A 12,973-nucleotide genomic window follows, 5' to 3' on the forward strand; every position below is an offset into this window, starting at 1 on the left:
TAAACTGTCAAATGCCAACTCATTGAATGTAATAGGAAACATCTGTGATCGCTACTAGCAGAGATGACACAATCTGTCCTACCCACAAGACCAGCACGCGACTATCACTGATAATTTGCTATACTTGGTTTGTGTTCATCATGCTGTAGTCTGAACCCCTGACATGACACACTGCCACCCTGACTAGGAGTCATGATTTTACTGTAGATCAATGTAACAGAGGAACAACAAAGGGCTGGCAGTCTGCACTGCATAAAGCCCACCACTATGCTGCCACATACATGCACACGGCCAGAGTTAATGGCCCGTTCACACCATATGCAGTGCGTTCCTGCCAGGTTCTGGCCCATTGTGGCCCAAGGCACATTGTGCCTGCGGTCCGGTGTGATCAAAATAGCACTTGTGCCTTGCGATCCTGTGCCTTGCGTTCCCGTGCGGGCAATCGCATTGCGGCCGAAGGGCGTGGCTACGGTGCCATTCACTTCAATGACCCGTCATGCCGCCTCCGGCCCCACAAAATAGTGAGCCGGCCGCAATGCGATGCAGTGCGTTCCGGCCAGAATCTAGCCGGAACGCACTGCATATGGTGTGAACGTACCCTGAGAGGTTAAGGTGTAGGAAATCTGTTGAGTCCGGACACTGTAGATTTTGCCCTCTAATATTGGGCCATATAGAGGTTGTGTTGCCCCCCCCCATGTACAGGTCTCTGCGTTCCCCACTACACTGCACATACCAAGTTACTTTGTTTGTGTTTGGGTGTAGAGTCTCTTGGATGTACAAGGTTCTGTCTCAGTGTATTGCTGGGCTTGGGAGACACTGGGATATGATGTTTGCTAAGAATATTTCTAAGCTTTTCTGACACTCCACCTACCGCTTCTCTCCTCTATATGATGGCCCCATGATCCAATCCCAGTCATTATCCCATACTGCATTAAATGGAGAACCCTACACCTATACGTTCGGGTGACTTTTTCTTGCCTTAGTTCAACTTTTTATTTATATAGCACTGGGGATTCCTGCTTGGTATCCTGGTCAAGGCACTTTCTGTATGGAGTATGCATGTTCTCCCTGTGCTTGAGTGGGTTAAACTGGCCATACACCTTACAATTATCTGCAGATTTTCTGTGGTCAGATGGAAAAGGTGCAACAGATTCCTCCATCTACAGTTAACTGTGTGGATGGAGTAATCTCCACCTGGGCCAATCTGTTGCACTTTTTCCATCTGACCACAGAAAATCTGCAGATAATTGTAATGTGTATGGCCAGCTTTACTTCTGGGTACTGGGTACTCCTACATTCCAAAGACATGCTGGAAGGTTAATTGACTTCTGTCTTAATCAGCCCTAGTGTGTGCGTATGTATGTGAAATAGAGACCTTAGATTGTAAGCTCCTTGAGGGCAGGGACTGATGTGAATGTGCAGTAGTATTGTAAAGCACTGAGTAAATTGAGAGAAAAAAAGAGAGAGATAGAGAAAGAGAACTTCTGTAAGAAGTACACAGATTTTCACTGTTACTCAAATCCTTTGAATTAGCTGCCTGTAACCCCCCTCTTCTAGAGAGCTCAACCACATCTCCATACAAAGCCATGCTCCTTTCCTGAGAAATTAAGCTTTTAATCTACACAAGTGACTAATATCTCTCCACTCTCAAAGTGCAACGCTACACAATGCAACCAGATGCCAAGTAACTCTTAACGGTCACAACGATACTTCTAAACACCAAGTCACTGGGTTCACTCAGACGCATTTGATAAGAATGTACATTATTATTAAATTAGTCAACATTGCCTTAAATGGCTGGAGAGGTCCTGCAAACACTCCGGGGACAGCAAGGAGGACGTCTGCCAATTATTCTGCTCTGGAAAATATGAGAAGGACAAAAATCCCAACCCATCAAAGAAGCCAGAGGATTCCACTGCCGTGCGCAAGCAAGGACAAGCTTTATATTTTAATCCTGTTTAAAATTCATGGCCTAACACGCTTTCCAGGCACCACATATATGTGAAAATTTAATGTAACTTTTACCAATAAAAGGAATTTGAAAATGCATGTCCAGACAAAATAAATAAATAAAAAAAACATTCAGTACATCTCTGCTACAAGTAGGGCTGCAACAACTAATTGACATAATCGATCATAATCGATGATTGAAAAAGTTGTCAACTTTTTCAATCATCGATTAATCGGCTTCCGATTGGTTGGCCCAGTGCAAGAAAATAACTGTTGACATGTCAAAAATTCAGTGAGCTTTCAACTTCCTGTCTGAACTGACAACACAGTGCCTCTGCTGCACTAAAAAAGTATTGTTGTCAGTACTGTCCAGTTCTCCCTGCTGGACTACAGAACATCTTTCCTCATGTTATAGAGATGAGAAAGGGGAAGTCATACTGAATATTTGTTTTCTATTTTGTCTAGACATACACTTTAATTCTTCAAACTGCTTACAAACCCCTATGTGAGAGCACTGTACAGGTGACAAGTAATCTTTATGGAGATATAAGGGGTATAATAACCTTAGAAAAGTATTATTTTACTAAAAAAATTGTTAAAAGCAGTGCTTAAAAACAGACCTCCATCAGAGGCAGTGAGTCAGTTAACAAAAAGTGACAAACATGGATCTATGCTCAGAATAAAAGGTAAAACAATTAAAAGGGGACACACTTGACGGACCACATAGTCTTTGTCTGCCCTTCTATGTATCTATAAGAACCCTTATGTCTCTGGTCTCAGCTGCACTCTGCCTAAGTAGATCCTGGACAGAGACCCCAATCAGCTCTTTTCCTGACTGCTAGCGGTCAAGATTTGACAGCTCCAAACCATGAAGTGCTCAGAGATGAGTGCTTCCAGGTTCAGTCACTGCAGAGGAGGTTGGGGAATGTATGTTGCCCAATCCCCTCGTTAGCTAGATATTTTTCTGGTCCTGGCTCCAAAGAATCCCTGCAGAATTGAGAGCTGATGACACTGCTCTGTGCCATTATAGATGAAATGTTTGGGTCTTCTTCCTAAATTCTAAACTGTATTTACCTTGTATCAGAAATCTGGCCCAGACTTCAAAGGTACATTTGAATGTGATTGGTGTCTGTGAGAAGCTTGTTATTACCGACACATTTTCACATTAGGGCTTTTGTGAGAACCAGCGAGAATCCTATGGTGGGTGTGTTTTTTTTTTTAGCATGTCAAATTTTTTATTGAGAATATTCACAAAGAAAACATTACACAACAAGCAGGCTTTGCTAAGCCACAGAGACTGTATCTCAGTACGCAGACTGAAAACCAGACATGTCCATCAAATACATCCATAAACAATAACTGAATAACTAGAATCTTGCAGTATGGATACAATCTGCTGGAATATTGCGCATCATATATGTGTAATATAAACAACTAGTAGCAGACCCTATAGCCATGAGGGTCGGTATTGTGGGGAGAAGACCAATTCGATCCATAAGGGGTATGCGTGGGTGCAACAAGAGGAACACTTGTGGTGGAAAGTGGAGGTGTGAACCTTGAATGAGCGCAGTAGAGCAAGGGTCAAAGGACATCCAGGGGCCCTAGGGAACCCGTCAGTTTAGCCTCGAGATACCAGTTGGTGGGTGTGTTTAGGAACATGTCTCGTGTATTACAAACATGTAAGCAAAGAGGGTTCCCAAATCATCGGATCTGGCAAAAGAATGGTAAGGACTGATGCACCATATTTACGCTTGGCTGAGAACAATATCTTGGAGCAGGCATGCTCTTTTAACGGTGTATATTTTAAGGAAACATACCTTTTTTTAGGAGCTATAAAGTTTCCCATAGGAAAAATGCTTGTTCCCTACATTAATTGCCTAAATGTCAGCTTTAGACAAAGCCAGCATGTCAATTTGCCACGGTGAGAAATATTTGCTCGCTCTTTGTCGAAATGCAATTATGAAAAAGGTAAGCAAACATATATTTAAAACAAGGTATAAAAGAAAAACACACAAAGCTGCATATTGACTGTGAATTAGAGTTGGCATTCAGTGAATTAGAAATGGCAATAATTGTTTAATTCATCTGCTTACTTCCCATAGTAAAATCAAGTGAACAGTTTTTAGACTGGAGTGAAGACATCAGCATCTAACAGAGGAGAATATATGAGTGCAGACCAGCTACCACTAGGAGGAGGTGCGGTGATGCGTGATCTCCTGTCTACTTTACAGGAACCTTTATGGAACAGAAGCGAATAGCTGCATAGTAATGTAATACATTCCACTTCTGACTCACCGGTTTCTTCAGGAAAAATATGGACAACGCTCCGATTATTGGGATGTCTCCAATCAACGGCTCCAAAATGACTCTCATTGTACCATGAAGCTGAAAATGAGTGAATACCGTTATGGAGAACTATTTGGGCTTTCCAGCTTAAACATGTCTAAACAAATACAAGTGCTATGTACTATAAAAAGGCTGCTGAGATCTAATGAGAAAACATTTCATTACAGTTTATCAAAAGGAAAAAAGAAAACTAAACTCTACAAGGCCGAAATGGAGTGGTACCGACAAATCAGACAACAATTCGACCAGTGTATGGATAGCTCTAGCTTTCCATATGTTGGACTGTTTACTCATTTTATATATGGGAGAACCTGGAGACAGAATGCTGCAGCAGAAGGAGTGAGGTATCATAGTGGGGGGCAAAGCCAGTGACTCTGGGTTTATTAGGAGCCAGTGGGTAATTCAGTCCTCTGGTGCCGAAGCTTTCTTGAAATATCAGTTTTGGGTGAACTCACCCTATAGGCAAGCTATGCAGGAGTGTCCTTACAAATAAGTATGTTTCTCAATTAAACACAATTATACTTCCCTGCAACTCTTTCAAATATCCACTCTTTAAATTAAACACAGCTCCAGCTAAGAAAGCCTTATATCTTAATGAATATTTACCTGAATACTCTTTACTCCAGCTCTGCAGAAATATCTCTTTATTTCCAAATCAATCTCCGTGTTTCCTACAAAACTGAGAAACAAAGAACCAATTCATGCTAGCTCTGTTGATTTTAGCGTAACATAATTGCACACATGCAACATCAATTAGCTACGAGACTGAAGAATGGTAACAGTATGTTGGGGATACATTTGACTTCTGCTTGAAAAAAAGATCCTCAGATTCTGAATTGTGTAACTTTTTAATTTTCTCTAGTTATTCCAGTTCTGTTATGACTGCTCGTGACATCACAATCCACCCTCGTTCAATCCAAGATCACCTTGCATTAATTAATAGAGGTACTAGGCACTCTCTGAATTGCAGCTGTGTCAAGAAGTCAAGAAGAGTGTTTAGAAGTGAGGCTGAGCTCAGGGCCATACAGGACTATACAGTGCTTTATAGTATCCCTGTGGGCTGACCTAGCATAACATATGTATACTTCCATTGGGCCAAGCTGGATGTTTTACAGGAAAAAAAAATTCCTAGGAGGTATATAGACAATGAACAAATATTTGTGTATTGGTCCATAGTAGTCCACAAAACAGGGTTTTGGTTCTAATGGATAGTTGTTAATTATGCCTAGAACTCTAGAACTTTGAGGCAGGCGAGGGAGCCGTAAATTAAAGTGACACAGAGCTGTACAGTGAAATGGGATGCTTGTTCTCTAAGCTGTTCATTCCACTTGAACAAATAAGGAACATTTTTGACATTCAAGAGATAGATGCATACTTTTCTAAAGCTTGCTGGTCTTCCAGTCGTGTGATAAAATTCATACATAACAGCAGGGATCATATGCCCAAATTTGTAGGGTTTTGGTCATGTACCCAGCAATGGAGAATGTCATTTATTTATCCCAAGACTGTTAAAGTGACTAAACTCAGAAGTTAAAGCTTAAAACTGCATTCAAATTCCTTAACTATTAACAAAAATGTATCTTATTTGTGTATCACTCGGCTGTAGATCCTCAAATCATCTCTGAATTCATGCTGACACTGTCCTTCCTTCTGGAGGGTGGCTACTTTTGTTCCCCATTGTCCCTGTGTGTGTTGTAAAGTAGCCACCGCTCCAAACTCGCTCCTGTGATAGACTATAACTTCAATACAAATTATAAACTATTTGAATCCATAATGGGAGGATCTACAGCCGATACAGTGGTACCTCTGGTTCAGGAACTTAATTCGTTCCACGATTCTGGTCGCAAAAAGAATCAAACTGTGATCCGACCGTGATCTCGACTAGAGGAAGCCATGACCATGTGTTCGGAGCAGAGAAGATGGCTGCGGTTGTGTTCGTCACCCGATGCGGAGTTCGTGAACAGAAGAAAAATTTTGCCGAACTTCCTGTTCGCAAACTGAAGTGTTCGCAAACTGAAGTGTTCGCAAACTGAAGTGTTCGCAAACTGAAGTGTTCGCAAACTGAAGTGCTCATGAACCGAGGTACCACTGTACATTTTTTTAATAGTTAAGGTACTTGAATGCATTTTTAGGATTTATCTCCTGAGTTTAGCATCACTTTTTTTTTTTTGTACAAATGGACTGTAAACAATAATCATTATGAATGTGAAAATGACAAAGCAGTAAAGCCGGCAGGCTCTAATGTTATATTTAATTCAACAGAAGCAGACTGTTGTGGCATTTTATCTCATTATAACTTGGTCAAGCGACATATTCTGACGTATTCAGAAACAAAAAATATTTCCTGTGTGCCATTTCTTCTATTATCGCATTAAGCAATGCAGACAGAATTTGTCTATAAATGCTGCCATTTAAGAAAAAGAAATAATTACAAGACTATTACCATCTGGGCTAGACACTGTACTGTATAGAGATTTATATGGCTAGTCGTGATTTCAGTTTTGATTCTCAGCCCGACAATCAAATAACCCCAGCAAAGAAAAACCCTGTCATTCCCCAATACCTGACATACCAAGATTTGTATTCAGACAAATGAGAACAATATCCAGACTTTAGGAATGCTTACCTTATCTTAAGATCCAAAATGATCTGTCTCTTGTCCACATTTTCTGTATACACTTTAACTCCATTCACTCTTAATGGCTGAAATAAGAGAGAAGAGAAAACAAAAAATGTAGGGAATTAAGTATTTGCTATAAATCATAATTGCATATATTGAATCCATGTTTCATGGTGATCTAGTTATCAGATTTTGTTGCAGAGTTTAATTAGGAGGGAGGGACGGGGACACATAAGAGATACTCTGAAGTGAAATAGTGCATGGAGGATGGTCTACATTCCACCAAATTTGATGGAGTATTGGAACACACTCCTCCAGGTCTGTAATGCATTTCAGCAAAACTGGACTTCTTTGCATCCTTCCATTGCTAAGTAACCCCTGTACCAAGTATATTCTGTTATATAGAGAGATGAATAGAGACTCTGCAACAAATGAAGATACATTAGGCAAATACACTTTCTCAACACATTGTCTAATGATGTTGGCGGTAAGGTATTTCTTGTGCTATCTCAGGGACCATAAAGGACAAGGGAGCCCATCCGAACCACAATAAGGTATATACAGTACAGAGAAAGTTCTATGGGGGGGGGGGGGGGGGGGCTGTATCTGGGTCCCTAACCTGCTAGGCACAGGAAAACAATTCTCTGAAAAGGACACTAAATGGAAGTTCTTGCTTAAATGATTTGTGAGTCATTGACCCAAAATAAGCAAATAGCCAGTGAAGAATGAAGTCATCTAACCTGTATACTTGTCCCAAGTCAGTGACATAATAAGTGATGGCGTGAGGTTAAGATTGATAAATCCTGGATGTTTACCCTTCACAGTGACGGTTATCCATACTTCCATACTGCTATTGGGAAAAAGGTTAATTTTAACTCAATAGGATCTGCCATAGGTCCTGCTTATAACACCAGGGATAAAAGCAGGTGTCTTAAAATGGAAGGAAGATGAGGAGCTGCCTTTACTAAGAGCTGCCAATGTAGAATACATTCTTAGGTGCATTCAACAGAGAAATGCACTGACAAGATTATGTACTGGAGAATAAGGGGTGCACAGGGTACCTCGCGGCAGCGGATCACCATTGATAGGAGTTATCCTTTAAAACTGAAATCTTGGCTGTAGAAAAATTGCCTAAATGCAAAAACCATGTGCATTCTAACTTCAGTCTTGGAGTCCTATGTATATTCCTTCTAGATCTATGCAGTATTCCAGCATCTGTGCAGGGTAACTGGTCTTGTCTCTGCTCCTCCTGTAGTTTTCTGCAGGCAGCCTGTAGTGGGAATACCTGCTGGTCCCTCCTACAGGTCTGCTCTCTGCACAGGCTATATGCAACACACTAACGAGGTCACAGTTTTGTTTACAAGGTGGTATCTGGGTATGCTAAGGTATTTGGTGCACACATAGGGGATCTCAATCATTTGTGCCATTTGAGGAAAATATTTATGTTATCACATTTAATGTATTTTATTTTTTTTTGCAAGGAAATAGTAATGAAACTGAAGAAAAGTTAGGATAACATTCCAGCAAAGCAACAGTATATATCAAGCAGTTTAACCAACACACACACACTGTGGGAAATATATTTAGATGAATGTTTTTGTGCCTGATGCAGGACACCGAGTGCTGAAAGTACCTTGTTGTACAGTGTAAATCAATGAAATGTCTCATATCACTGCCAAGCAAATGATGCAGATCTCCAACTACAGAAGGCAGCAGCCTGGAAGTATACAGCTCTTTAAATAGCAACACTAGAAGAGCTTTGTGCTAGTCATTTAATAGGAAACTGATAAGCTGTTTACTTGTCTAGCCCAAAATATTGATTATTATACTGTAAAAAGTGATAGGTCCCACATATGAGAAGTAGCAATCATTTATGGCCATTTACACATAAGTCACAGAACACGACGTCCTCCAGACACTTACCTGAGTGCCCATATCAATCTTCGTAAAACTAAAGGTGCTCAAATGGGCATTTGCACCTCTGACTGCCGGCTCTATGGTCTCTCTGAATAGCTTGTCTATGAACTGGCAGATATAGGGCCACATGTGTTTGACTGTCTGAAAAAAAGAGAAGAAAAAATATGTTCTTAGAAAACACCAGCTAAAACGACATATATTTATATCAAATGCTAGTAAATGACATTAGGATCTAGAATTTAGAACCCAAAGGTGTGATGAGATGAGATTTTAGTAACTGGCTTTTGATCGACAACCTATTCAAAATGGCTGCTGTGTTTTGGAACAATACAGGTTCACTAGAGCCCTTAAAATTGGTACAATGAAAGGAGGTAGTATTTCAAGTACAGAGTCTCACAACAACTGCAGGACATCTATTAATTTCCAACTCCCAGCTCCAAGACTGCACTACCAGCACCAACAAAGGGCTACTTTCTAATACGCAGAAAATGTAAAGCTACAATATGGGAACTCTCTCTTATTTCCTTGTGCCATCTCCATTATACCTTTTCAATAACTACACATTTTCAGTTCAATTAAATATAAACTGCAAAGCTAAGTTAAGATCTAAGAAGTCCACCTTTCAGTGATGGGGGGAGGCGGTGTGTGTGGGCAACAATGCTGCACTGCTTCTGAATTGAGAGCAGAGCTGTCACTCTTGTGTAGGCTGTGCCTGCTTGCACTATATCCAGATGAAAAAATATTACAGAGCGGCATGGCTATTAACACTGTCACTGCTAATTCATAAACCTGTAGCTTGTCGAACAGCACCTAGTCAAACCTACCTAGTCCTGCCTGCTTTTTTCTGGACTGACAGCACTGACTCTGTTGCTGAAACCCACATACTTTGAGTTGCAGTGTCTGGGAGGGGGGCATGTAATACACAAATTAATAGATTGGGCTCAGTCAGGGAAGGAAAATAAATTGTTTGTTTACTTTAGAACGCTTGTACATCACATGGATCCCAACTGGATTTGGTACTTGTTTAGGGTACCAAAGGATTTGTAGTCCACCACTGCAATCCAGTGTATAGCACAGTATCTCTCACTACACAAAATTGTCTGCTCTCCCTAACAGAGTGAAGTCATACTGACAATATGGCTGCTTTTATAGTGAAGGGGCTCGGTTTGTCTTATTTGCGATTAAGTTGACCAGGGGCAAAGGATAAGCAGTGCATTCTTGGTTGTTCCCAACTTCTGAAGTGAACTTAACGGTCAGTAGTTCAGAATTAGCCTGAATGGGATCCTGGAGATCAATCTCTTACCCAAGGTTGAGAAGAACCCAAGCCTTATCCCTATTGAGGACCAACTGACATGTGAGGCACATCAATACTGGGGCCACTCTGCTTATAAAGCAGAGATGATCTTATTTCTGGGGCAAAGTACACAGATACATATTTGCATCATCATACGCCACAGGAAACCCGACAGAAGACGTATGAGGAAAAAGTCAACAATGTAGTTTAAAAAAAGAAAGGATAGTATATTGAGTTATCATTGCAGTGTTTTCCTAAAGTAATATTAGATGTCACTAAACTGGTTTTCATGTTTCAAACAGTGTTTTGTGTACAGTGCTTGATATGTGAGGGAGACGGTTACAAGTGGAGACGCCGTACCTTGTTTAGCCATTCTGCCCTTTCTATATCTGGGAAATGGACCTGTAAAAGACAAGAAAAGAAGTTACAGGAATGTCAAAACAAACACACACTCATAATATACAGATACAGAGGTGTGATTTTCTTTCTGCTCTACTCCACCTAACAAGGAGCTAACCCTTACAGTGGGGGAGGGGGGGGGGGTAGCTCCGGGCCCCACTGCAAGTTTTATTAATAATATTTTTCTCCGGAGTTCTGCTTTAATCGGCCAGCCTGCTGCAAACAGTGCTGTTCCAACAAAACCCTTATGTCCATGGCAGTAAAAGGGTTAAAGCCAGACTAGTAGAATTTGCAGTGGTGGCTGTGAAGCCCCCAGCAGGGTTCTGGCAGCAGCAAAGATAGGAGAGTATAGACCTTTGGGGTTTACGCTGGGAAAGGAAAGTTAAAGTATAGCTGTACAAAATGTCTTCCTGGAGAAAATGCAAAGCAGAATTACAAATCTTTAGGTAGGTAAAGGTTCACATATATTTATTTCAACTCAGTATACAAATGCTTTGCTGGTACTCCACTTTAAAGGATAAAAGCAGTTAACAAAATGGTAAACCCACAAATAAACTTGCCTTCCCTGGCACAAAGTCAATGGGTGCCTACCCACTTTCAGAAGTGCCGCCCCTATGCCTAGAATGTGTTACATCTTCCTCGGCTAGTGCTCATCATGCAGGACGGAGCACCGATACACAGCGGTGTATCTACCGCAAGGCAAACTAGGCATTTTCGTAGGGCAGCACTTTCCAGCAGGGGGGCAGAAAACGCTGCCCCAAACCAATAAGGTGGACAGGGCCGGACTTGCCTTTGGCCCTGTGGCCAGAGGCTGGGCGTCACAGAATCAGGCTGTGGCAGCTGCCTAATGAAGCAAACTACGCCGCCGCAAGGCCCTAAGAGCGGCTGCCTAATTAGAGAGCTGCCCGGCAGAGGGGAGGGCCCAGTGAGATGCGGTCTGGCTGGCTTTGTACAGGAGGTGGTGGAGAAGCAGTGGGTGGCATCCTGTTGGCATTGATGGCACTTTGGGCTGCAGGTAAGAAGAGCAGCACATGCATGCAGGGAAAGGGACTATGCACAGCCCTTCTGAGACCCTGCACAGCCCACCATAGACCCCACACAGCTCTCCTGAAATCCCATACAGCCCACCTGAGACCATGCACAGCTCTCCTGAGATTGAGGGGGTGCCCGAGTTTAGTCTTGTCTAGGGCAGCACAAAACCAAAATACATCACTGCCTATACAGTCATATAGGAGGACAAGCAGCAGCAGATGTGCCGGTTGGTGGCATGGTGATGGGACACGTCAGCTACATGTACCTGGAGGAACCACAGGGCAGACTGGGGCACTTGCCTTATACCTGTTCTCAAGATGTCACTTTAGTGATCGGCTTTCCTGACATTACATGACAAATTGGTCCAAGGATAATAAACGTTTATCATTTGCAGTGCGTTCTGTAATCCTCTAATGAATGTGCCACAAATGTCTGCTTTACAGCTTGTAATAAACCTGAGAACTACAAATTAAAACTATCCTTAATCCACAAATAAAGGGAACATCGTGTTAATAAAATTAATTGCATGGGGAGAGTATGAGTGAAGGGAATATTAAGAAGAAAAGATAAAAGAAATTGAAACAATTGAGAACGAGAAACAGAAAGTGAGATGACAGAGACAGATTGAGAGGGAAATTCGTGTTTGCAATCCAATGATTCCCCCATCTGTGCTAAATAGAGTGGGCAGAGAAATCCCCGCTGCCAACTACTGTATTCATATTGATTAGCCGAACAGCGCCTGCATTTGATTGCATGTAGGCAAGGTTTAGTTCCTTTGACTAAGTTGGGTTGAAAAATCAAATGTTGTTGAGCGAGTGTGTTGGAGGGATATCACCAACAGGACCACCCACAGGTTAAAATCCCAGCAGTGTTTGGCCAGCTTTATAGAAGGGGTTCAGAAAGTTGGGTCGAGTGCTCTCTATTCAATCCTATGGAGAGTTTGTACTCCATTAGACTGAATATAGAGTGCACTGAGCATGTGCAGGCTAGTGATGGGCTCGGGCGTGTTCGCAGCTCCACGTGCCGAGCCTGCCAGGAAGCTGACAGCGCCACCGCGCCAATCACAGGCACTGAGACATATCCCGATCTCTGCAGCTGCGGAACGAGAAAATGTCTCAGTACCTGTGATTGGCGCTGCGGCGATGTCAGCTTCCTGGTGGGCTCGGCACGTGGAGCTGCGAACACGCTCGAGCCCATCACTAGTGCCCGCACGGCTCAGAAGATTCTGAAGAGCGGCTCTGCGGCCTGCAGGTGGATATCTTCCTGGATTGGGGACAGGTGAATACAGGACTGGCATGGGAGCTGGAAACACGACAGGCTACAAAAGGGACAGTTACAGTTTAGCGCCATTTCACACATTACATTGTGATCATGCTCGCTCCTGTGATGGGGTGCCATTCATTTTTAACAGCACT

At 42.2% G+C, this 12,973-nt stretch overlaps 1 protein-coding gene across 1 annotated transcript in view; it reads right to left on the minus strand.

Annotated features, from left to right (window-relative positions):
- Positions 1–12,973, minus strand: part of ESYT2 (extended synaptotagmin 2) — a 118,414-nt gene that overhangs the window by 51,246 nt on the left and 54,195 nt on the right. The window contains exons 2-6 of the mRNA XM_018572746.1: positions 10,488–10,529; positions 8,840–8,974; positions 6,923–6,999; positions 4,903–4,975; positions 4,246–4,335 (exon numbers count right to left, since the gene is read on the minus strand). Coding sequence (XP_018428248.1) covers positions 4,246–4,335; positions 4,903–4,975; positions 6,923–6,999; positions 8,840–8,974; positions 10,488–10,529 — 417 coding nt within the window. The remainder of the gene's footprint in view (positions 1–4,245; positions 4,336–4,902; positions 4,976–6,922; positions 7,000–8,839; positions 8,975–10,487; positions 10,530–12,973) is intronic.

Source organism: Nanorana parkeri, unplaced genomic scaffold (genome assembly GCF_000935625.1).
Source record: "Nanorana parkeri isolate BGI_ZX_2015 unplaced genomic scaffold, ASM93562v1 scaffold2119, whole genome shotgun sequence".
NCBI classification, from domain to species: domain Eukaryota; kingdom Metazoa; phylum Chordata; class Amphibia; order Anura; family Dicroglossidae; genus Nanorana; species Nanorana parkeri.